The 25,525-nt window shown below is 41.9% G+C and overlaps 1 protein-coding gene across 2 annotated transcripts; it reads right to left on the bottom strand.

The window, feature by feature from the left end:
- Positions 1-206: 206 nt before the first annotated feature.
- Positions 207-23,705, bottom strand: nup93 (nucleoporin 93). Of its 2 annotated transcripts, none has more exons than XM_061076204.1 (22): positions 23,582-23,705; positions 22,121-22,303; positions 21,320-21,437; positions 11,289-11,351; positions 8,628-8,756; positions 7,755-7,829; positions 6,636-6,728; positions 6,411-6,550; positions 6,156-6,288; positions 5,287-5,444; positions 5,033-5,198; positions 4,785-4,878; positions 2,554-2,745; positions 2,338-2,464; positions 2,147-2,219; positions 1,980-2,024; positions 1,600-1,716; positions 1,394-1,512; positions 1,173-1,290; positions 976-1,059; positions 770-898; positions 207-576 (listed from the first exon to the last, which is right to left on the bottom strand). In XM_061076204.1, the coding sequence occupies exons 2-22, from the start codon at positions 22,297-22,299 to the stop codon at positions 466-468; spliced, it is 2,463 nt and encodes an 820-aa protein (XP_060932187.1). In that variant the 5' UTR covers positions 22,300-22,303; positions 23,582-23,705; the 3' UTR covers positions 207-465. The 2 variants fall into 2 exon arrangements, with proteins under 2 accessions (XP_060932187.1, XP_060932186.1); XM_061076203.1 differs by having other exon boundaries at positions 23,589-23,705.
- Between the last annotated feature and the right edge of the window lie 1,820 nt (positions 23,706-25,525).

Here is a 25,525-nt window from a genome sequence, read left to right as displayed (position 1 = left end):
TGCAATAGAAAACAGAAAGTCTAATTTAACTGGACATCGACTGGAAGCTGCTTTGCTCACAATGAAAAACACTTTACTGATCGTCTGCGTGTGCAAAACAAGCATAATTAACTGGAAAAATTAGGCAAAATGAATAAAATGAGGCAAAACATAAAATATGGAATTAAAAAAATGAAACTGAAAATTATACTTAGTTTTTTTTATTCCAAATGATCACAGATACAAATATGAAACAACAAAATGGGGAAAAAAGAACAGAACAGAAAGAGGAGACTGACAAACGGGAACGGGTGAGGCAAATATGTGTCTGTTAACACACAACAAAACAACAGACAAGTGAGTGTGAGTGTGATTGTATACTCAAAAGCCAAAAGGTTTATGGTAGAAGGCTGCTCTGTGTATGTGTGTGTTTGTGTGTGTGTGTATGTGTGTGTGTGTGTGTGTGTGTGTGTGCGTGTTGACGTCTCAGTTCATCAGTAATTCCATCTGCACCAGTCTTGCGTTGGTGTCACCGGCCATGTTGTATGGAATCATACCAGCAAAGGTGATCAGGGCTCTGGCCTGGTTGCGTAGTTGCTGTTTGAGGAAGAAGACGACATATGAAGCATTAATATTCACAAATGGTGCAAGAGTTTCCCACTGAGCCAAAATGTTGGTCTACCTAATAAAAAAATCCTCAAAATTGCAGCTTTGGTACGTTTCTTATTTATAAAGCAGGATTCTTATGAAATTCAAAGATGTTGAAATAGAAAGACGAGTGTCTTCTCACCATGTCTCTGTCCTCCATGGTCCTCTGTGGCCGTCCTGGCGTGCCTGCCGGCGCCCCCTTCAGGCGTTTGTACTGTGTGAACAGGATGTTCATGGTGGCCAGCAGCACCTCTGACAGGTTGTGTCGCACCTGGAGACATTGACACAATTTAGAAAGAGATAAAGAATTTATAAAAAAAGTTGTGTGTTGTGAGAAAGTTTCCTCACCTCATCGCTGAAGTTCCTGAAAGCAGCGACTCGCTCCTCCACGCTGTCCTGACTGAGAGGAAGAAGCTTTAAACGCTCCATCACCTGACGGACAAACAGAAGAGGAGCTGTACTCAACACTCAATATCGATCAGGGTTTGAGAAACGTGATTCATGAGTTGTCAGTCGTCTCTGTGTGCAATCACAGCTACACTCACGTCGTAGGCTCGGTCCACATGACCTGCGTGGTACTCGTCAAAGAAGGTCATCAGGTCTAAGAGCAGGTAGAACGTGCTGTCGACCGATTTCTCTCCTGAGACGCTCTGAGAACGATACCTGAACATGGAAAAGAGGAAATCATTCAAGTTTGTGCAGTTATATGACACCACTGAATAGATACTAGTCGTGTGTGTGTGTGCGTGTGTGTGTGTTGTCCTACCTCTCAGCAATGGCCACCGCCGTGTTCTTCAGCCTCTCCTTGTTGGACTGAGGAGCACTGACCTGGGCAATAACCGGACTCAACAGTCTGTTCATCAGCTCCAGCACCTTATCTGGATTCTACGAGGAGGCAAACAGACGGTGAGAGGATGTTAATTCAGAATACAGATGCAAAAGATCCGGAAAAAAAAGAAAATGTCTGCTCACCTTGGCGAGTTCGTAGAGTCTGACTGCCTCCTCGAACAAGCCCTTGTTCTCTGCCTCTAGAGCCACTTTACTGATGATCGCTCTGGTGTCGCCGGCAAACTTATCTATGACTCCCGGCTAAAGAGGAGGAGGGAGAACGAGACTGAGACTGAGAATACTACAGAGGATACTGCTCTACTTCTGCTGGTGGAGCATAAAACTGCAAAAAAAACCGACTTAATGCTACAATGAAGATTTGTCCTGCAAATTCGAACCATGAAAGACCAACACCGCTCAAATATAGTGCAGACAAAGAGCGAAAGGGGAGAAGTGTGAAGGAGAGAGAAACACAATAACCACAGAGGAGATGAGCGGGTCAGATAGAGAGAACTCCTTCCTACCTTCCTGCTGCCGTCCTTCTCTAATCTCCCCAGCAGCATGTCAAACTGCAAGAGAGACAAAATCCTCACAAATCAGATAAAAATATATATATAAACCTTACCGGAGAAATATTGTGGTGACACATTTGAAATATAATACAAACTAAAACTATTATAGTCGCACTCACCTCTCGACTCTCAATAACGAGCTCACTGACGCAACGCATGAACATGTTCTCTCCCTGGCTGTCCTTCTCGTTACTGCGGAAAAACACACAATTATCTTTTAAGACAAGCAACAGTTCAATCTGTGTATTTCAGGCACTTAACTCTTTATTTATCATTTACTAACTCGGTGAAGGTGTGTGGGATTAATCACCGTAAGAAGTAGAAGTACTGCAGCGCTTCCCGTGGATCCGTGGACTCGAACTTGCGAGTGTAAAGCATGAGCAGACGGATGAAGTTGAGGCGGCGTATCATGGGAGGATCCCCGGGCTCCTGACTCACTGCACAACGACAAGATGGACACATTCTTTTTAAAAACCCAAACATTATCTCGAGTGTCTGCAATGAAGATGAAGGTGAGTGCACTCACACAGCTGAGCACTTTGGCCCGATGACTTCAGCAGCAGCCGCAGTTCATACAGCACCAGCGCCATGTGCACGGCGTGACTCCGCAGCCTCTCAACGCGAAACAAGAAAGCCACCGCCGCCTCGAACTGAGCCGTGAGGAACAACACCTGGAAATACAGGAAGGGCTGCTGGCTGGCGGAGAAGTGAGACTCTCCTGTTGGACAAAAAGACGAGAGAGAGCGAAAGAGAGAGAGAGGGGGTTTGTTTAGATGAAAACTGAAATTCATGAGAAAGTATTTCTTTATTGCTTAGACCTGTGTGTAATTTCAGAAAGAAGGACAGACACTTTTATTACCAGATAGGAATCAACACATTTCACTGACATCTTATCTCCTTCATCTATAAGCAACGTTCGCATTTTCCCTTTTGAATGATTTCCTCCATCTGACGCTTTATGTGTAACTGTTAAAAAAACTAATTAATAACAGCGGTCTCTCCTTTCTGGAGGACAAAGTTAAGTATTTGGGGAAAAGATGATAACGAAAATGGGATTACGGGGCTTAACTTTTTCTTTAATTTGTGCTATTGTGGCCGTGATGCCCCAAACTTCCAATTTCTGTAAATCTAATTAGAAAGTGAAATGAAAAGATTAAGGAAATTAACATTTATTGTTATATAGTGACAGTGGAGAAGTGTCAGGAAACAAGGGGAGAGAGTAGAGGTATAGAACAAATAAATAAAAGGTTCTCTGAGTCCATGTTAACGACCCTATACCCATCAGCCATCAGGATATGTCCCAAAAAGGAGACTATATTTTACACCTCTACTATTAAGCATTAGAAGGATTTAAATCCATGATGTTGTACAGTAGCTTAGAAACTGGCAACCCAAGTTCAAGTGTCAGACATCAATATGACAAACAACATGGAGACCACACTAAGCAGCTCACTGAAGTTCTGCTGCACCAGCCTTTTCTAAACTGATGCACAAACCTCATGACATGAAATGTCAGCTTCTGACAGTTGCCACGGCAACTAACATGTAAGAATTTTTTTTTTTTAAATACATTTTTGTCTGGTGCAGGTGCTTAGTCATCAAGTTTACTTTTTAATTATAATCCTTAATCCCCTTCCTGGCTGAAAGTTTGGGGAGCAGAACAGGGCGGACCATGTCAGCCATTTTATAGCCTTATCTCAGACTTACAGCACTTTAGTTCAAAAAAACGAGAGAGCGTGTGAGAGAAGAGGAAGGAGGAGGAGGAGGTGGGGGAGAGCGATGAAGAGAGGAAAAGGGATGAAGGAGGGGAGATAAGAGTGTGTGCATGTGTGTGTGGGGGGGACGCTGCAGCCGAGTGTGCAAACAAGAAAAGTGAAAGAACAAATCACATGCAGAAGGCGAGAACATGCGAGAAGAGGCTGAAAATCCGTGGGAGGAAGGAGGGAAAACATTGATGCAGGTGTGATGCAAAAGAGGGATGAAAAGGAGGAGACGCGGCGAACAAGGGAGGGAGAAGCCGGCGAGCCGTGGCGAAGAGAGAGAAGTGAAGCGAGAGGCTTCGGGCTTTACATCCCGCTGTGAAGCAAGATGGAGGACAAGCAGGAACATGGTGGTCGCCATGTGAGGGCGTGGAGCAGCAGGGAGAAAACAGAATGAGGCTCGAGGCTGTACACTGAGAAGAGGGGGTGAAGAGGGGGGAATGGAGAGAGGGGGGTTGCTACTGAGAGAGAGAGAGAGAGAGAGGGGGGAAGAGAGTACAGTGTTATCTGAATGGAGAAGCATCGGCCTGTGGAGAAGACAACACCCGGCAGAGAAAACTGTGCTTTCGCCTAATGCCCTCATGCTCTGCTTTTTATGTGTTGGGAAGGTCTGTGGTGGTTTTAAGTGGGTAGTTTTATTTTGAAATGGAGGGAGTGAAGAAGAGTCAAAGGAAGTTTATCTTTAAAAAGGGGCAGTTGGAAGATAATTGCGTTTACGGCTAATTTAATCTGATGTTTGGGTGAAACAAATTGCCCGGGTAAAATCTAACATAAGCATGTGAACCTCTCTCTGTCTCTTTTATCAGCTTTCATACCAAATATCCTGGATACGGGTTCAATAACTAATTTTCAAAGAAAGCACAGACAGCACTCAGGAGCAAAATTACACAGGGAAAGCAAAGAAAACCAAGGGAGGCAAAGTGATGCTGTTTTTTTCCCACTTCCCAACAAGTAAAGCTGCAAAGGGAAACGGACAGGGAGGTGAACACTGTCGTACCGTAGTCCTCCAGCAGCTGTTTCTGTAGCTGCGGCAGGGTCAGTCTGTCCTGAGGAGAGTTGCTGCCGTCATCGTCAAAACACACCTGGTTCAACTGCAGGGACAAAACATGGTGCACGGGGTGTAAAGACTGAAGAAATACAGCCGGTGTGACTCCAAGAAAGATGCACAACTAACAAAACAACATAAAATACCAAACTGGAACCTCTCAGATCAAGCAAAGTGAAAAGAAGGAGAAGGTAGTGTACCTTGAGCCAGAGGTAGTCTTCAGTCTTGTCTGCTACCTCTCCATGGTTGTCACTGATGTCACATTTCCCGATCAGGCAGTAGACGGCTCTCTTGTAGGGGTCGGCGCTGTTCCTCAGCACTCTGCGGTAGTGGAGACGAAGCTTGTTCTCCGACGTTGGGGAAAGGCTGAAGAGGAACAGGAAATTAGAAAGAACAGATTTAATATACAATTTGAACTCTATTGACCCGTTTAGACATCAGGCTGTGTCCTCACCGTCTGTCGGGGCTGTTCATGTACTCCTGGAACCAGGTCTTGAAGTCTCCGAGCTGATGCTGCACTCGGTTCACCACCTGCATGGCTGCGTTCAGGTCTCCACAGCGCAGGCAGTAGTAGATCACAGCCCACACTGGGTGGCCTTCGATCTCCCCGTCCTGTTGCAAACACACACATGATTTGATGCAGTGGTGAAGATAATAATTTATAATAAATTTCCAAATAACATTCCGTCTCACACTGTGTTTTTGATTGCAGTCAGGACATTACCAGGACATATTATCTCCACTACACAATTTCTCCAATAACTTGCCTCCACCAACTAGCAGGAAACTATGGTTTAGTAAACCACATTATCATATGGTCAAAATCAAAAGTTAAAAACTGGAATACATGATGTATATACATAAACATATAAAATACAAATGTGTCATTGTGACATATGCCATAGAAAGACAAGGTCCCATTTAAACCATACTTAACAGACACTGCAGTCTTCAGCTGATTTAACAAACATCTGCCATTGTTCATGCAATCACACTGATTGTGTTTTGTTTACTACCTGTGTACACGTGCATGTTGACTACACAATACCAGCATATTAAACCAAGCACTGGGCAGAGGTTGAGAGAACAAATTGTGTTGTTTTTGCAGATGAATACAGAATAAATGTATTAGTCTTAGAGATGGCACGGATACAAATATCTCTCAGTCTGGATCTTGATATTTGGCAGCCGCAGGTGTGTTCTCAATAATCTGAGTTTCACTTGGCAGGTTGATCAGTGATCGCAACAGCTGGTGACATGTTGTCACACTTCACTTAAGTGTGTGGTGCAGGTGATGTCAAAATGTGTGTGTGTGTGTGTTACCTGCATGCCAGGCAGGGGACCTGGTAGTTTAATGTTGAGGAAACTGCGGACCAGTTGGGATGTTCCTGGCACCCCTCCTAACTGGGCCTGATGGAGGTTCCCGAATACCGTGACCATGGTGTAGTTTTTATAACTGGGAGAAACGAGACACACCCAGAATTAGTCATCTTGGTGTAGACGACTTAATATCCAGCAGTAACATTTACATAAAACATCAAAAATAAGTTTCCATTCCCAAAAACAACAAGCAGTTACCTGTTCTCGAGGAAGCTGAGTGCCTGACGTACGAAGGCCATTTGCATTTCAACTGAAGTGCGACTCTTCAGTGTGTCTTTAGCCGGCACCAGCAACACGTCTGTCATCTGCTTCACCATCAGCCACATGTCTGATACGTTCTGATATGAAGAGAGAACAGGAAGGTCACAGGTGCATTCACAGAGAAAACACACAGAGTAAACACCAAGCAGATGTGAGTGTTACCTTGTCATCCAGGCTTTCAGCAACAGACGCACACAGGTCTCCCAGGTTGGGCTGAATGTGACCATTCACTATCTTCTCATTGAAAATGTAGATCTGAACAAGGAAAGAAAAGATTTGATGACGGCTGCTCCCCAGGTTGTTCCAATGCTCACATTTCAGGTTTAGTTTCAACAGCTCGAGAAAAATATCTTAAAATCCGCCTACAACTCCATCCTCAGCTTAAACAGTGAAAGCAGAGGCTACGACCATCGGGTGAAATGGTTCACAACGAAGAAAAGGAAGAAAAGAATCAAAACGTTAAAAATGTCGTCGAAGAGGATGACAAAAACAAGACAGATGACTCCGCAGGCGATGTGTCGACACATGGTCGAAGGAAAAGCCACAATCGAGGCACTGCGTCATGTAGCAGACGAGAGACAAACACAGAGGGAAAGAGAAAAGGTCAGACAGGATGATGAGGGGGGGAGAGAGAGGGGCAGTGGAGAGACACAGACACCCAATGAGAGAGTGAGAGAGAACTACCCAGAGTTCAGCTCTAACGCCGAATCAATCAATATGTTTGATCCGCCTCTTCCTGGCTCGCTGTGACCCAGTTTCCACTCAACAACCAGACTAGGCATCACAAATACAATTTACACATCTGTGTTAAATTTACTCTAACTTCACTTCTTTAGATTTAAGCAGCGATACACTTATGTTGGACAGAAAAAACTGTATTTTAAGTAAAAACGTTGACAGCTATTTTCTTTCATATATGAAAAGATTTCCATATTTTGTAATTTCTGATTATTTCTTTGGTAGCAAATCAGTGATCAGATAATATTTATAGTAGCTAGATCTGGACATTTTTTGTTCATAACTTACTAACCAAGTGTAAAATATTCTGCTTTGTACACAAATTGGGCACAAATCATTAAAAAATATGATTATTTGTTCTTGGATGAAAAAATGTATTGGTGAATATATTAGGTATTTAGAGATCAATTTCAGGAAGTGTAAAAATACGACACAGAGATTAATGGGCTTGAATTAATTTCCCAAAGTATAAATCGTTTATTATTCATAGTAGATATTTCCAGTGTCTTCCTTCGCGTTTCAACGATCATTAAAGAGACTCACCTGTCGTCCGTAGGCCACCTCCACGCTGTCCAACGCACTCCTTCCCGGAGCCGTCACTTCACTCACAAAGCTTGGCTATAACAGAGAAGAGAGTTTACTTCATAGATACACTTCACAGAAGCAAGTGGCACAAAAGTAAAGTAGTAGTTTTGGTTTCCAGGCATATTGTAAAATGAAAGCTGGGATATGTTCCCACAGGATGATACACAAGTCTTTCAGATAGAATCGACAAGTCTCTGATATAACATAATTCTGGTTAGTTCAAACAAGACTTATCACCAGACTTATTAAATATGGTCAAATATAGATTTTTATTTTAGTTTTTCTGACCAAATATATTAGATAATTACTCTGTTGCTCAATGATTCAACAATAAAAGTCGATATCATCAATCTAGGCTAGAACTTCCGTGGTTGAGGGATCTGAGCCTTGAAGAAATGAGGTGTTAACTTGTAAACTAGACAGTAGACGACTGAATCCGGGAGTGAAACCTGGTGTCTCTACCTGCCGCCCCTCCAGAGTAAAGCCAAAAATAGACATTTCTTCAGGCCTCTTTATTATTAAAGAGCGACAGCGGTGGCCCTGCGCTTTCCTTTTGGGAGAAGTATTCATTTTTTATGGCAGTTCTTATTAAAGAGAGGAAAGGTTGAGCAGGGCTGCGTCCATGAGGCAGTAAATCTGACAAATTTACAGACTTGTTGAGGAAAAATCCTCTCAACAAGCCACAGTGTTGCCTCGACTGTTGAACCTTCAAAGACCCTGCGGCAAGTGTTCTGCTAAATCGTATTTGGTTTCCTCATCAGGTAAAACCTTGTCCTCATGAACTGTGGACGTATCTCGTCATAAAGTAGATCTGAGTGGTTCATCCTGTACCTCCACATCTTGACTGAAGTCCAGAGCGTCCTCTCCTGCTCCGAGCAGCGTGTGCAGAACTCTCTGCTTCACCTGCTCCCACTGGACCAGCATGGACTCGCGGTGGTACTCCTCCGCCAGCAGGAACGTCTGAAACAGGAGCACAAACGCACTTAGCACATTCTTGTGTTTGTGTATGATTATAGAATCCAAATCACAAAATACCAGGAATGATGCAACTTGATGATAGAGCTCGATGAGAACAAGAAGTTTTACTGCCAAACTCTTATACCTGTATAATTCATATTAATATATCATGTTAGATGCTATGTGATGAATTTATTCATGTTTATGAATGTTCCAAAATTGTCTTAGTGATCTCAACTCGCTAAAGCTCGATGTATACATATAAATGCCATCAATTTAAACATACACAGGTGCAGGTATGCAGTTGATACGATGAGCAGTTCACAAGAAAGCCTCGAGTCCCTTTTAAAGTCCTGATATTTATTCAATGACCTGCTAGGATTGAGATTTACTGTAGATCACAGACACTGCAGCTTTTTCGAGGGTGACACTGAAACCACTGATCATCTGTTTGTCCGCTGTATTTACTCTGTGACATTTGGGAGGATTTGCAGGATTGGCAGTCGACCAGAATCCTTCTATCTGCTGCTCTCACCAGAGAATATACTGAGTCTGGTATTAACGTGGAGGACGGTTAGCATGATTCCATTTTGAGTAACCTCATAGTCCTCATATATGCATCCAAAAGGAGAAAAGAGGAAAGTTGTTTATTCTTTTTTTAAAGGGACACTTACCTGGAATTTTTAAATTAGTGAGAACGAGCAAGGACTCTGATTAGAGCTCACGAACAACTGGAAATATTTGATGACCATGAGAGAAACAACTGAAGAATACAGTTTTTATATCATCTTTTTATGTTGCTATATGATAACCTCCACCAAGGAGGTTGTTTTTTCTCTCAGGATTACGCGAAAACTACTAAACACAATTTCACGATACTGGATGGGAACGTTAGCCAAGAGAGAAACCTTTCAATTATGGCAAATCTAGACAAAGGGACATCTGACAAAGGGGAAAAAGGCGTGGGTGCATATCCAAATAAAAATCGAGATCTTGCTAATTTTATTGGGGGTATGTAACAAATAGGGCTAGAATCCTGACTGCCACCAAAATATAACTCAGATAATGTGGTTTTAGTAGAAAATTAACTGTTTACATGTATCTTTAATAGTTCAGGACTATGTCCAAATGAACATGATGATTTAGTGTGAAATTTTAGGCAACTGTTGGCCCATGGTGGAGGTAAGCACTCTACTAAGCACCATTCCAGTTAGAACTAGAATGAATTGTATTTTAAGAAGTGTTAAATGTCATGATCTCTATACCTTGGGTGTTTGTAAATCTTCCTCTTCAATAAGAAACACTGACACATGGATCTGTCTTTTTCTGCCCCTTGTTTGTGGCTCTGTTCATTTGATGAGATTCTAAAATGGGTAACTTGTGTGAAGTTGGTTTGGATGATCCCAGTTGACAGGCACATTTTGGGAGAGCTCAGCACTAGTTATGTAAATTTGGCCTACCTATGACAGTCACACACACACACCAGATTAAGCAGCAGACCTCAGTTAAGATTGCACTACTCCGCCAGGACACACTGCAGCCCACTTTAAATCTCCACCGAGACTCAGCGTGGGATAAAGGGAAAGTGAGATAATTGAAACTCCAGCTCAGGGACGCACAGATCTGGACCAAAGCCAGAATTTACTGGTTTAAATTGGTCGCTGCCTGGATGTCAAAGCTTTAAATAATGTAAAATTTGATCATTTATGTAAGTGAGTTCACTACATACATAGTTTGTTCACCAGAGAGCATTGACAAGTTAATTTTTCAAATGCATGTGGAAGTAGTCAGTAAATATAGATCATGGTCCCATTTCCCAACCAATAAAAAAATGTATATTAGCCATTATATCAATATCAGATTTCGATCAAATACAGATAATTTCATCAGCCTCCTTATAAATGGACAACTGCGAGTGAAGCCAGGACTTTGAATTTAAATGAGATCATTCATGTGAAGTAGCTGCAGTGACTTCCCACATCTCAAACGAAATTTGTCGTTTAACAATCCACATTTCCTGTCGTGTAAAAGCTGCAGCGGTCATTCACAAATCTGCCAGAACATCTAAAATCCACTTTCTTTTAAATCTTCGTTGCATTAGATGTTTTTCCACCCTTCTCGTCTCCCAGGGAGCAGAGAGAGAGATAATGGGAACGGCAGCTAATTAAAAAGGGCCTATTAGCTCTGCACATCAGGGAAGCCATTTCAAAACTGTTCCCTCAAGGTTCCCACCAGAGGGACTTTAAGATCACAGTGCACACATATTGCACATAATTTTTTTTTTTAAGTGTTCCAAAACTGTAAAGTGCTAATCTGAAAGTAAGTGACACAAGGAAGCCCCCGTGTATAACTACTTTCTGATTACTGGTCATTTAAAGTGTACATAATTTCACCTGTAAAGAACAATAAAACTATATTTTGGCATCTCGAGCGTGTTTGAATCTGGAGATGGTCTTTTGGAACTTGTTTCCTACAAAGGATTAGATTTCGTAACCCAATCTGTAGATCTTCTTCATCGTGAGAGGAAATACTGACCCTGCGACGAGACTCCTCGATGGCCGACAACAGGGCGTTGTCCCTCTCATTCTTCAGGAAGCCCTGTGAACGAGGCAGACAGACAGAGAGATGGAGGGAGGGGATGACGCACAGTGACAAACACAGAGAGAGAGAAAAAGCAGGTGATATTAGTTTGACTGGTGAGGACCAAATAAAGCAGAGATAAACTGTTTGCAGCGAGTTCTAAGGGGACAGATTTAGCAGGCGCGCCATCATTTGCTCTGCGGGAGATAGAAGCTGCTCCTCAATTTTCCGCCCCCTTTTTTTTCCTTCTCTGCCCTTCTCAGACGTGTGCAGTCACATCATGCACTGCCAGGATTAGTCAAACGTATAGCAGCCAATTTATCCTGATGTACAGGCAGGCCGGAGAAGCGATGCTGCTCTTCATGCACCATCCTGCTATGAGACAGCAGTCATCACAGCCTCCATTTTGATGCAAACTCAAGATGGCTGCCGCTGCAAACATTCCTCCCCCTGTTCTGGCCCTTTTGGGCAAGGTAATTATTCATATCTTGTTGAAGTGATAATAAAACCTCTTGTCAGGTCGGTAAGTGGTAAGAACTGGAGTACACAGGACAGGACATGATAGCGCTCAGCAAGAGGGGAACGAGGATGTGGACGTCCATCTTGAAAGAACATCAAAATGGTGGCTATGCTCTAAATGCTGTCTCTGTTCTCTAAGAGTGAACACGAGGGTATCAAAAAAATTATTAAAATTTACACAAAAAGCTCCTTGTTTTCATATTATTATCAATTCAAGCTAAAACATCTCTCCTCTATAATCGTAAATATAAAATATAAAACCCTTTTCTATATTTTCAACTATATCGGCAAGACTATATGTAATTAAACCAAGTTGGGACTGAAAAGCAAAGAGAAGATGCATGAAAATCCATTTCATCAGCAAACTCTGACAACGATTGTATTGTAAGGAGTTATAATTTGAGCAAAGTCAAACAACATGTTACGCAGCACATCAAACACATTATAAATTGTGATTGCAACATTCACATTCAAGAATATCACCAATTAACCAGGTTTCCACATACAAGGGATTTGCTGTAGTGTATAAAATTGAAAAGGGCACATTTAAAAAGTTAAATTTGACTAAAAATGTCAGAGCGTTGAATTAATCATTCACTGCAACACAGGGTTTTAAAAACTGTACATTTCACCTTCAGAGCAACCAAAGGATTTTGAATATTCAGTTTAGATGGAAAAAAAACAGCATTTCCTCACAATTACGAGAGAATTTATCATCATTTTGTTGCAATCAATGAATTAACGTCTCACGTGATTGCTTCAGTGCACTTAACAAGCCCACATTATGTATGAATACGAGCACTTTTGTGGGCCCGGAAAATAGAAGATAATTCAATCAACAGAAAACGGTGGAAAATGTAGATTTTCATTTGCTTTTTCATTTACTCATTGATTCAAGGACATTTTAAGACGCAATGCTTGGTTTTTCTCCATTGTGTTTTCTCAAAGGTCAAAACAACGGCCAGAAGCTGGTGTGTTCAAATTTGCATTCATGCCACGGCACATTATTTCTGATATTGATGTACCTATACGCCTTCAGCTCCTGACTTGACAGCCCCTTGAGTTGGTGGAGTCGTTCCCCTCTGTCAGATAATGGCATGTTTTATTTATGACATTTACGGCACCATACGTCTTTCTACCTGTAGCATATGTAGGATAATTTCAGCTTTTAGAATAAGCACTTTAGATTAGAGAGGGTTTAGCATTTGTCAATCCGTCTGGAGGTTATTCTGATCTACAGGGACGTGGGTGCTCCTGGCTTCGCTCCTCCTTTCTCGTCACCTCTCACTTGCTCCTCTAATCGCCCACCTACTTCAGCCCCGTTGAATCCCAACCCATCCTTTCTCTGCTCACTCCGAGCCTTCACCTCTGTCTGTCATTGCATTCTTCTCCTCCTCCTTCACTTTCATCCCTTTATCCCGGCAAATCAGGGCCAACTGGAAGCATAGAGGCCAATCTCAAACTACAATAGAGGGACTGATTATCAAACCCTGCGATACACAGGTGACTTGTGGAGGGTGTGCCCCGCTGCTCGTCTCTAAAAGAGGAGTAAGAATGAGTCTTAGCTCGTCTTTTATAAGAAATCCAGAGGAAGAGGTGTTGTCACCCGACAAAAGAAGTTGTCAAAGTACCAGAGACTGAGAAAAAAGGGCAAACCCAACCCATTTCAAGCCAGAAGCAACAGCAGTTTGTTTCATTTTATACATTTCTCCTCGTAATAAGGTGAAGATGCTCAGTCATCCAGGTCATAGTTAGGCAAAAAGAGTTGAATTGACAGCAACTGGACTTGGCTATAGATGTTTCACTCTCATCCGAAATCGCATCTCCAGGTCATTATCGAAGTCAGTGATGTAAATCACATTAACGGCCTTAATTCAACTCTTCTTGGATGTTATTAAGGTCCTTCATAGAGAGGAAGCCATGAACTGGGCCGCGCTCAGTCATAGTGGAAGGCAGATTAACTCGATCTAAGTGGGTTAGTAATACGAGAGTCAGGTCACAAACTCACTCAGACAGGAACACTGTATGACGAGTGAAGCTTCCTTCAACGAAAGCACTATGTGAGTCAGTTTAGTTTTGGACGAAGATTCAGTCAAACAAGCATTTCTTTGTGGTGGGACAATGCTACAGACATCCTTAAATTATCTTACATAACTTTAATACTAATCTAATGTACTGAAAAATGGGCCCTTCATATTCCAAGACATTTGACTTTCCCGTATGAAGAATGCCGCAGGAGACTTTCCAAGACGTGTTCACAAAGTACCGGAAGATGTCCACATTTGTGGACTCACATAAAAAATTCTGTAATATTAACTAGTATTATATGCAGCTAAGGCTAGAGCAGTTTAACTTACCGTCTTGGGGAAATGCTGTCAAAAAATTGTTTAAGTCTATTTTATTCTATTTATAGGGGAAACAAGTTTCATCCAACCTTCCCATTTACCCTCTGCCCCCACCCTCACTTTATTCCCCAGGAGAGGCCGACAATGGGTCTATATTTAAGTGCTCTAACCAGAGAGGAGCTCAGGTCAATGCTCACTGGAGAGCTGCACTGAAAAATGTGAATAGAATAGAAATGAACAGAGGAGAGGAGAGCAGAAGAAAATAGAGAAGAAGAAAATAGCTGTAACAAGGGTTTATAGAAAATATCTACTACAATGTAAGAGGGGGATATTTTCTGTCAAGGGTCCATTTCAAATTGGAGAGGGAGGAATGAGACGATCATCTTCTCCAGACACAGACGAGGGGGGGGGGGGGGGGGTTGCTCTTTACAAAAGCATACAAGCTGCGTACTGGAAGACTCTGCTGGGAAGTCGCCTCAGCATTTTTTTGGTTTTAACTGGAGTACAACGGGAAGAAATGATTTTTCATTGCTGTCATTTCGTTGCCAGCTGCATTTGTGCTGCCAGTGACTTTGCCTATCAGCATTTTTTGTGCCAAAACCTTAACTGACAAGTTCGCCAAGAGCTGTGGCCAAATCTCCAATTTGTCTGAAATATAATCTTCATCTTTCTTGCCTCGAAATGTTGGCATAGGGGATGATATTGTACCTTTTAAAATAAAATTAACAAAGAAAGAGCTCTTACTGATATTAGATAATGCCTGAAAAAATGTATGCATCACATTTTTTCTCGTCTTTCATTGTTTCTCGGTTCATTTCTGAAAAAATCTGACCAAATTCTGAGCAGATTTTGAGGCTTTATCACAGAGAGACACGACATCACTGCTGCTAACATCATATCGGCACTAAATATATGAAAGACTTGGCATGTTACTCAGCCTGAGACATACTGTACCGAACATTTCACACTGACTGAACAGTGCAGATGCTCCGTGGGAAAAAATAAACGCAAAATAGGGGGAAAGGCTTAATATTAAAGAGCCTTGGTTAAATTTCAGACGACGATGCGTAACTCTCTCACTTTCTCTCATTCAGTATTCAGTGCTGGGCTATAGGGGAATCTAAAGATGTACATTTTCAGTTGCCCCACCCCTGTATTGTGTATCCTCAGAGATCTGCAAGCCACTGTACACCCACAGCCTGCTGGCCAGACAGAGCCGGGGACTTTTATAGGAGCAGAAACACAGCCACGGAAAATAGCTGAGGATTAAATCAGGAAATACAGAACTGATGATGATAAAAAAATACCAGATACCGAACAGGGAAGACGAACGGACCTGAGGACCAGTCTGCCATCAATGGAAGTTTTGGTCTTTGTCTCTAATTCTGTAACAACCAGCAAATATAATAAAATTACAGCGGACGCCTGATTGTGTCTCTAAAAATACCTCTTATTGTTATCTGCAGATCATATAGGACAATTTCTGGCAATAACAAGTACATAATTTTATGCATGCGTGTTTGTGAGCACACATGTGCATTTTAACATGCGTATGTGAAAACGCACACATGTGCTCGTTCTGTTAGCTTCGGTCAAGAGAGTCAAACTGTCTGCGTCTCACTGACCTGAATTTTTCCATACTAGGGAATCAAGATTTTCAACTTTCCATCCGGCTTCATGCTTATCACACACAGACACTACCAGACACAGTCATGTTGTAGAGAAACCAGGTCTCGAGGAATCCAAAGGCTACGTGAGGACACGGTCAATGAGCAGTTAAAGAGAAAATGAACGCAGGGAGCCTTGTTCTCTGTGCCAGTCATGATGAAAGAGTGGACGGCTTTCTGTCCTCATTTGCCACGACAGAATGCGCTGTCCACTGCCCTAGTGAGCGTGTGTGTGTGTGTGTGTGTGTGTGTGTGAGCGTGTGTGTGTCCGAGAGAAACCCCACCCTTCGCTTCTTTGCTTCCTGTGAGGCAAACATATATTTGTAAAATACTACAGCAGAAATACACACACACAGACATGTGCATTTGTGCATTGGAGACAGTGATGTCTGGGTGTAAATCATACAATCAATTTATAAAATCGTCATCATCATCACGGTCGTCACACAGTCGCACAAAATAAAGAATAATCACAGAAGAGGATGAGAAAGAGAAATAAAACAAAAAAAGTCTGTCAGACAAAGCACTTGCCGGTCTATGTGTGTATGTGTGTAATTTTGTGTGTGTGCGTGTGTGTATATTCATGTGCATGGGAAATACTCACTCATGCTGAGCGCCTGCCTGCCTGGCAGACAGACAGACAGACAGACAGGCAGACAGACAGATGAGAAGAGAGGATGAGACAAGAAAGAGTGAACAAAAGAAGAGTTTGTTTCTTTGTCTGTGCCCAGGTATCTGAGCTATGACATCCCTCTCTCTGCCTGTCCATACCTTCAGGTCGCCGTGCCAGGGGAGAAGCAGTGGCCGCCATACTGGGGCGTGTTCCCTGTGCCTTGTGGAGCCGGCATGGCGGACCCGCTCGCAGCCTTTCCCCGTTGGCAAGCAGGCCGGTGACTCTCTGGCGCGTGAGCCGGAGAACCGAGTGGAAGTGCTACATCTAGACTCACTGGAGGTGCTTTTATCGTCGGAGGGCCGTACCAACTGAGTGCGTAGACACAGGGGGGGATCCATGAGAAGGAACTATGGATCCATATAGAATAACAGTTCCTACCATCAGCTGAAACCCCCCCCCCATCCCTCAGCTCTCCACCCTCTCCCTCAGTCTCTCTCTCTCCCTCCTGCACTCTATCTCCGATTGCCCTCCCTCCCTCAATCCCACTCATTTTCTTCCCATTTTATCCATCTATGCATCCTCTCCCCCTCCTCTCCTCCCTCCCTCCCTCCCTCGGCTCAATGCAATTATAGTAATGGATTTTTCCCCCCACGGTTGATGGCTTCCGACATCCTGTCTTGAAATGAGGCTAATCATGCTCTTAAGGGTCATGTTTAGTTAATGAAGGGTTTGGGAGGCACATGTGGGTGGGGTGGGCTAAGGGGGGGGGGGGTATTCCTATGTGCCGGTTGACATATAGGAATCGCCGCCCAAGCACACAAAGCAGGCGTGTTAATACACACCAGACTTGTAGTCCTGCGCACATGGCTGGCACACATTCTCACTGACACACATACTATCACACACATATACATTAACACAAATTGATACACACACACACACAAAGTAAAGCTGCATTCATACGTGCAGGCCGGTACACACACGGATGAAAATGCATGCTCCCACGTGCAGCCAAATCTACGCTACACACACGTTCATTCATAAGCACATGGTTGTGCACTGTATATGCCAGCGATCGATCGTGCCTGACACAGATACAGGCATGCAAACGCAGCACAGGGTGCCTGTGCACCACACACACACGCACAGACCCACACACACACACACATCCCTCAGCAGTGATGGCATGCGTTCAGCGGATGCAGTTGGCTAAGCCCTGAGCATCTGCTGAGATAGGCGAACAGTACTGACATAGCTTCACTGTGTGTGTGTGTGTGTGTGTGTGTGTGTGTGTGTGTGTGTGTGTGTGTGTGTGTGTGTGTGTGTGTGTGTGTGTGTGTGTGTGTGTGTGTGTGTGTGTGTGTGTGTACGAGAGGGGTTGGGGAGGGCAGCAGAAGACGAGTAAAAATAAGCGAGTGAAAGGACGAAAATGAGGAGTAGAAAAAAACTGAGAGAGAGGAAGGTGAAGTAGAAGAGAAAGGGAGAGGAAGAGAGTGAGGTGATGAAAAGCAGAGAGAGAGAGAGAGAGAGAGAAAGCGAGCGAGCCGTGGCAGAGAAAGATGGAACAGTGAAAAGTGAGACGAGGACACGGAGACCAAAAAAAAAGAAAAAACTGCAGCCAGTCGCCATTTTTCTACCATTTTTCGCTCTCAGCGCTCCACGACTACAGTTTACATTGTTCTGACCGTCTCCATCTACTTTCTTTGTATTTTGTCTCCTTGTTGCAGATTGTCCATATTTGTCCTCTTCCTCTGTGGGTTTACATTACTTCACAACAGATACGAACACACACAACCCAGAAGCACTGAACAGTGTTTCGTCCATGACAAGTGCAGACACGGAACATATTGTACAGATGCCAAACTGGAAGAGAACAAAAAGAGGATTTAATTATAAAAACATCTACACTGCTGGGGGTAAATCTGTGCATGCATGTCCTATAATGGGATTAGGTCTGGGTGTCGAGAATTAGCCTCATTTAATTATCAGCTCCTGATGGTGTTCTTCCGTCTACATCTTTGGATTCACATGTTTCAATGTACAATGTAGATATGAAAGAAAGAACTGACAAAAGAGGTATAGGGATGAGAATCGGTTTAACAGTAATTAATCTACTATAATAGTTCACGAATAGTGATTTAGGCAATGAAGAAATAGATATTTGGGCTTTAATTAATGATCATCTTATTAATTGTTCATAAAAGGAAGGAAAAAGCCGATGTCATTGGATCTCTTGTACTAACTATACTAACTACATTGTTGAAATACAAGGATAAGCATCACAATTTCAATTTAATTATTGGTTATTTTACCTGATAAATGACTCAAGTGGTGAAGCAGTTATAAAAATAGTTGCCGATCAATATCCCATCGATCGATTACACATCAGGTTTGTGTTTTTGTATTTTTCTTCATGTTCTAAATGCTGTGAGCCCTTTGTCTGGATTTATTAATTAGGAAAGCTTATAATGTAAATCACTAATAATTGGGTTCTATGATTCACAAAAACACATATGCTGCCTAGAATGAAACACGTTATTTTCATACTTCTTTGGTTATACAGTGATGTTTAATCTACATTTTCTCAAGGTTTCCCTGGAAGACATTGGATTTTTTTTAAATATCTTAAGTGTTTGACAAAAGGGTGAGAAATGAAACAAAGCCCTGTCTTGTGAGATGTGCAGTGTATTTTTGTGCAGTCTGGAAACAAGGTCCTTGAAGCCCTTAATCTGGGGCTGTGGCTATATGGTCCTCTATAGTAAGCTTCTCACTCATTTGCATTCAACCATACATACAGACACATCACTCACACACCAATAAAGCTCAGTAATGTGTGTGAGTGTGTGTCAGACAGAAGGCATTTATCAGCTTAGTCATGCACAACAGACAAAAACACACACTGGCAGCATATTGGCACTTCTCTTAATCAAACTTGTATACTGGCCCCAATCCTTGTCTTTAAACTAAAATTAAACCCCTTAAATATTGCTTTGTATTTTATCCGACCTGCTTTAAACAATATTATTGCTCCTCAGGATACTTTGCACTCTTCTACAGTTTCTCAGACAAATGAGTAGATAAGTACAATACACAGGATCAGTGCTCGTCCCGATACACACTTTTACTTGAAGTATATATTACAACTATCAGATTGAAGGAGGTGGACCAGTACAGAACTGGAGGCTAATGGGTCTGTCCACATTCTGTGAAGACAGTAACGATAAGAGCATCAGTGTCTGACAGCAGCTAAGTATGATTCATATAGACTCTTCCTATAAATCCGAACTAGGAATTCAGATAATGTATTTGGTGAGACTGGAAAAATGGTAACAACACACTGATTTCTCTTTATTAAATTATGAGAGTGATGTCATGTGTGCAAAAAGCTGTAAAAACCATCACCCTCAGTTTTGATATCCGACTTCAAGCTACACTGCAAGTAGATAATGTTTAGGTGATTTGATTTGTAGTTCATTGGTATCTGGATATTTAGTGATTCAATCAGTAAAATACAGTTTGAGAACACTTTCTTTGATATCTAAAATTTAAGTATGAAACTTCTGTAACAAGCTTGATATTGTTGTGTTTTCTCAATCATGTAGTGTTTGTATCCTGTAACATCCCTGTACCACATATCCTCTTTTCTTCTCCTTGTTCCTGGTGATGTAAAGTGACTGAGACTCTCCCAGCACCACATTCAATGCTTTGCTGTAGGAGGAAAGAAGTGGGCTGCGATGTAGCGTGACAGCGTTCAGAGCTTGGCTCAGTCAAGAAATGAGAACGGTGCGTGTCTGAACACCGTGTAACACCGGTAACATCGACCTGACTCACGCGGCAACCCTACACTGCACATTTCTACCGAGATGGATCTGTGTGATGCACTGTCTCCCTATAAACCAATAAGAGGTGAAGAGCAAGTGCAGAGTGTGTGTGTGTAAGTGCTTTTCCAGTGAGTCAGTCAAACCCACCCATGCCTCTCTTCCCACCTAACCAAGAACATCGCATAAGATATCGATGAAAACAGATGAGTAAATGTAGAAGAAGAAAAGCTGCACAGTCATAGATGAAGAGGAATAAATGATAAAGGAATAGAAACTTAGAGATGGAGTTAAATTACTATATTCAAGACAAAGAAATACAGACTAGTTCATTAAGTTCTGCCTGGAGCTGATCATAACTCCAACTGACACAAAAAGTCTTTACGACTGAATCATGCTCCTAAAATATAAATAATATATACTGTACAGTATATAAGGTTATTTTAATTTGTGTAAGGTTAAAATATGTGCGTTTATTCACCAGGTTCTCATCAATCTCGATCCATAATCAGATATTTCTACGTGAAGAAATATCTAAATATTATATCCACTGTAATTAACTGTAACCTCATTCTCCTGACGCTACACAATACAAACGTTCCACCTGCCAACCACTATCCAATGACACAGCTCAATTCAGAACCGGTTCTCAATACACAACTCTAATGCCTCGTTCCTCATTAAACACATAGACATGTCAGTTGACTTCAACTGACCATTTTGTGACTTTTCCTTTCATCCTCCTTTCATCCTCCGGACATAATCTCAGAAACTTTGTTCACTGTCTTTGCTGCAGACTATCGTACTTGGTCAATGTGCTCTCTGCGAGCCAGCATCTTTAATTAAATATGCTGAGCCAAAGATGGCTAAGAGAGAAAGAAGTCTCACTCTTTATCATTCATAAAGTGGACTGTATCTTTTTCCATTGGACAAAATAAAGAAAACTCTCATGGTCTTCCTCAACAATCATAAGACTACAAAGCCAGTAGTTAGCTGTGCTCATGGCCTGTTCTGTCATTCCTACCTGTATGTCAGTGTCCTTGACAGGCTCCAGGGGCTCAAAGGTTGTGGCAGCACTTAGACTTTCCAACCTCTGAGAGATGTGGAAGATGTCTAAGCCTCTGGAGCCGAGGAGGATCGACCTGAGAGGGAGTCAGAGAGGGGGAGAGAGTGAATGAGTGTCATTCAGTGAAAGACTTACTAACAACTGTAGTTCTACTTGACAAACACTAGAGGGCATAAGAGGATATGCTACAATTACAGAACTATCCACTGGTCTAAAAATCACTTCATGTCGGCTACATAGGAATTACACAAGATTTGTGTTCAGACATTTATGAGGGAAACTAAACAAACTATGAAATATTGCTATTTCTAGCATTGTCTTAAAACAAGAAGCCTTTAGACAGAATAGTAAAGTGCTAAATCACAGAGGATCAATAACATTACTTAAGTAAATGCTGTTTCATTCCCAAAGAGACTTATCTGTTAGAGGGATTGAATGAAAAAAGAACTCTGCACATGATTTGAACACTCATTTTGCATTTGCTGAAGAAATATGATCTGGCTATGAGATGTGAGGATATGACAGACAAGAGGACAGCTCTTTATTCAGCAAGTGCCAAATGGGTAGCTAACCCTTGGCTCTCCAGCTGTCTACGAATATCTGGCTGAAGCTTTGTCAATACAATCAGTTTGGATGAATTTGCGAGCAGACTTTTAATTTCGTGATAACATGACAGTCCGTGTGACAACTTTTTGCATTTGCCAAGCTTGATTCAGAGAAGCCCTCCATGCACGCATCTATTTATCTGGTGTAACTTACGCTTTCACGTCGGCAGCATCTTGTGAGGTGCGGGTCAGCGTGCGGGATCGCAGCCTCTCCCCTGCCTGCTGGATCTCCTGGAGGTTCCTCTCAACATGTGGCAGCTCCGACACTGCTTCTGTCTCTGCAGCCAGCTGCTCTGCCTGCTGGAGCAGCTCCCCGAAGCCCTCTGCATCCATACCTCTATACACAGAGAAGAAGACTGTCAGAACTAGTGGATACAACAACAGTAAACTTGCACTACATTAAATTATGAATGGAATATATAGTAAAGAGTGACGTCTATGTACTTTACCACATTAGATTCAACATGAAACAATGACTATGGAGGTAAAATGTCAACAGGGAGCTTCAATTCTACCCCAAACTTTACAGAAGCCATTTATGTGACCTGGAATTTGCAAAAAGTCAGAGTTGAGTTCACCAGGATTAATCAAAAATCACAGTAAACAAATCCAAGATAAAGCCAGACTATAAATACCAAGAGTCTGTCTTTGATATTTCTGGTTAAATTAGGCCACTGAAGGCAAAGTGTCATATCAACAGGTGTAACTTTTATTGGATTTCCAGGATTTAAACTTAAATATAATGACGCATCATGATTTGCAAGATATTTAATTCCCTGGAAAACCCAAAAACAGGTGTTTATAACATTTATGTACAAAACACTACAGTGAACAGCGTATACAATGTACATAATCAGCATCAATTTGTTATCTATTGCCTTTTTTATTCATATAAGGTTTTTATTATCTTGTCTACCTCATTCTGATCTGCTGCTTATGTTACAACTGCATTCCCCTGGTGTGTGGATCAATAAAGTTTGATTCTTATCTTCCACCAGGAGAGAGGGTTGTTGTTTCAAAGGAGTCTCCCACTGACTCAAAGAGATGAGACTAAAATCCAAAACATGATGTAGAGAAAACTTAAAATCTGAGTCAAGCTTAAATTAGGTTTACATCTCAGCCTCCATCCCTCAATCAGCTGGACACTCCATGAACCCTTCAAAGTAAAAGTAGCCTGTTTGGAGCACACGTCACACAAACTGTAACACGTTAGTTTGGGTTCGGTTGACACACATGTTCCAGAACAGCTGATGTAAACACACTGGCACCTCCAGCCCGCGCATGGATCTCCCTGGCTGTCAGTGTAGCTTAGCGTTAGCACGATGCTAACACATTGGCTAGCTTGGTGTGGACACTCGCCTCCCTCCTGACAACCGGAAGAGCCTGAAAGTTAACTTCCTGTGCTCAGAGGAGGGAATTACAAACCAAGGTGACAACGACCTCAATTCCTCTCCCTCCCCAGTTTTGTTCTGGCACTTCTTTAATTTAGCCTCATGCTAAAAATGAATGGCGTCACCGGAGCTAGCTTACAAAGCTAATAGGCTAACGCTGTCTCACATGCTCGCAGTCGAATCGACTTATTCTCTGTCGCAACGCTAACCGGAAACAGACGAACCTGGTACCTGCTGTACGGGACAGACGTGGATCTGATCCGGTTTGTATTTCTCAGGTGAACGTGTTTACAGTTGTTCCTGCTTAATTCGGTTTAGTTCAGAAATACAACATGGACCAGGGAATATGATTTGCCGGCACTGGAGGAGCCGATGCTGATTGGACGAGCGCTGGCCCGTACCGGAAGTGACACTTACTCGCCTGTTCTGAGGATTTGGGGAAAACCGGCTGCTCCCCCCTCAGGACTGGAGGACTTATTGCTTATGGCATCTGGCAAATAGTCCTCATCCCTGACACAGTTTGTTGGTTCTAGTTTGTGTGTTTTCTCCAAAGAAAGAAAATCAACAAGGATTTTTATTTGTATGCCATTTATTATGATGCCATTTTGCTGAATAGAATATTTAAAACAACTGTTTAACAGCACAGGGGAAACTTCTTTGAATGGTAGAGCCGTGCCCGTACATCCACCAAGGCTTAAAAATCCTATAAATGATTGTTTATTTCTTATAGTAAAAATGTAAAATAAAATATGAAGTGGTCTGACAACATTGATTACCTATATGCCATCAAATCAAATCGAATTTTATTTGTATAACCCATATTCACAGATCACGATTTGTCTCATAGAGCTTATCAAGGTGTGACATTCTCTGTCCCTAACCCTCAACAAGAGTAAAATTTCCAAAAACTAAAACTATTTACAGGGTGGAAAAACGTAGAAACCTCAGAGAGAGTCAAATGTGAGGATCCGTCTCCCAGGACAAACAGAAGTGCAATAGATGCTGCATGTAAATGAGAACATCAACAAAATGACGATATTTCCCGAAATGATTAGAAGAAACAGTTTGTAACATAATGGAAAAGTGTGTAAAAGTTTAAAGTATTTATACATAAGAAAATGTCTGATAGAGATGAAGGGAGCAGCAATGATCATTTAAGTTGAGGAGTTATATTGTATGTCATGCAGTCTGGTTGTAATCATAGTCCAAGATCAGCTGCCATACCGATCAGAGTCCACCACCACACTGGAAATTAGTTTGGTTGTTTGTGCATAATCCTGCTGACAAATTAACCAATGAATAGACATGAGTGAGACATACCCTCCTACGCTGTGTTGACAACAAAAAACAATAGCAATCACTTACTGTAGGTAGAATCCTTTTAGGACAAAGGAGAAGATGGAGAAAGTTTGAAAGTCAACCAGCAGATGTCAGGGAAAAGTCATCAGTTGTTTTCCTTCAGCGTCAGCGACAGAGTTCAACACCAGGACAAAGCATTTTTCTTATTTCTCTTGTTTAATTCCAAGGCTCTTATTTTTGGATCAGTTTCTATTAAATATGTTTTACAAACTTGGCATGACGTATTTATTTTAATAGAAAAATGATTGGCTACTACTTTTAAATGCAACTTGATAAAAGCATTCATACCAAATGCGGGGAAAAATTAATTGATTATGCCTGCATGTACTCGGAATTAGAATCAGAATCAATCTTTGCTAGATTGAGAAATGCATTCTCTTTCACAGTTACACACACACAGACACACACTCATAACAGTTTTTTAAATAGCAAAGTAGTTATTTTCCATCATTCATCTGTTTACCCTTAAAAAGTTCATGGTCAAAATGTGGAGCAACACTGCTCAACTTCTTTGAGTTTAACGAGGTCATGTTTACAGTTTTATGGAGCGCAGGGAGTTTGGTGCAATGTTAGTTAGTAAATGAGTAGACTGAGTATATCACCGTTAAACACAAGGTCTGCTTGCACACTGTGTCATATGAAGATTAAAATGTTTGTTCCCCTTTCTCGATGTTTGTTCTTCTGTCATGAAATTGGAGTCATACACCAGTTATCTGGTTTTGATGTGGTGGTGTTTGTTTTTCTACTTAGTCAAGCTGTTAAGCCAAGAAAGATAACTGAAACAAAAAAAACAAGATCGGAATCACATT

Source organism: Limanda limanda, chromosome 8, assembly GCF_963576545.1.
Source record: "Limanda limanda chromosome 8, fLimLim1.1, whole genome shotgun sequence".
NCBI classification, from domain to species: Eukaryota; Metazoa; Chordata; class Actinopteri; order Pleuronectiformes; family Pleuronectidae; genus Limanda; species Limanda limanda.
This window is presented reverse-complemented; position numbering and strand designations above follow the sequence as displayed.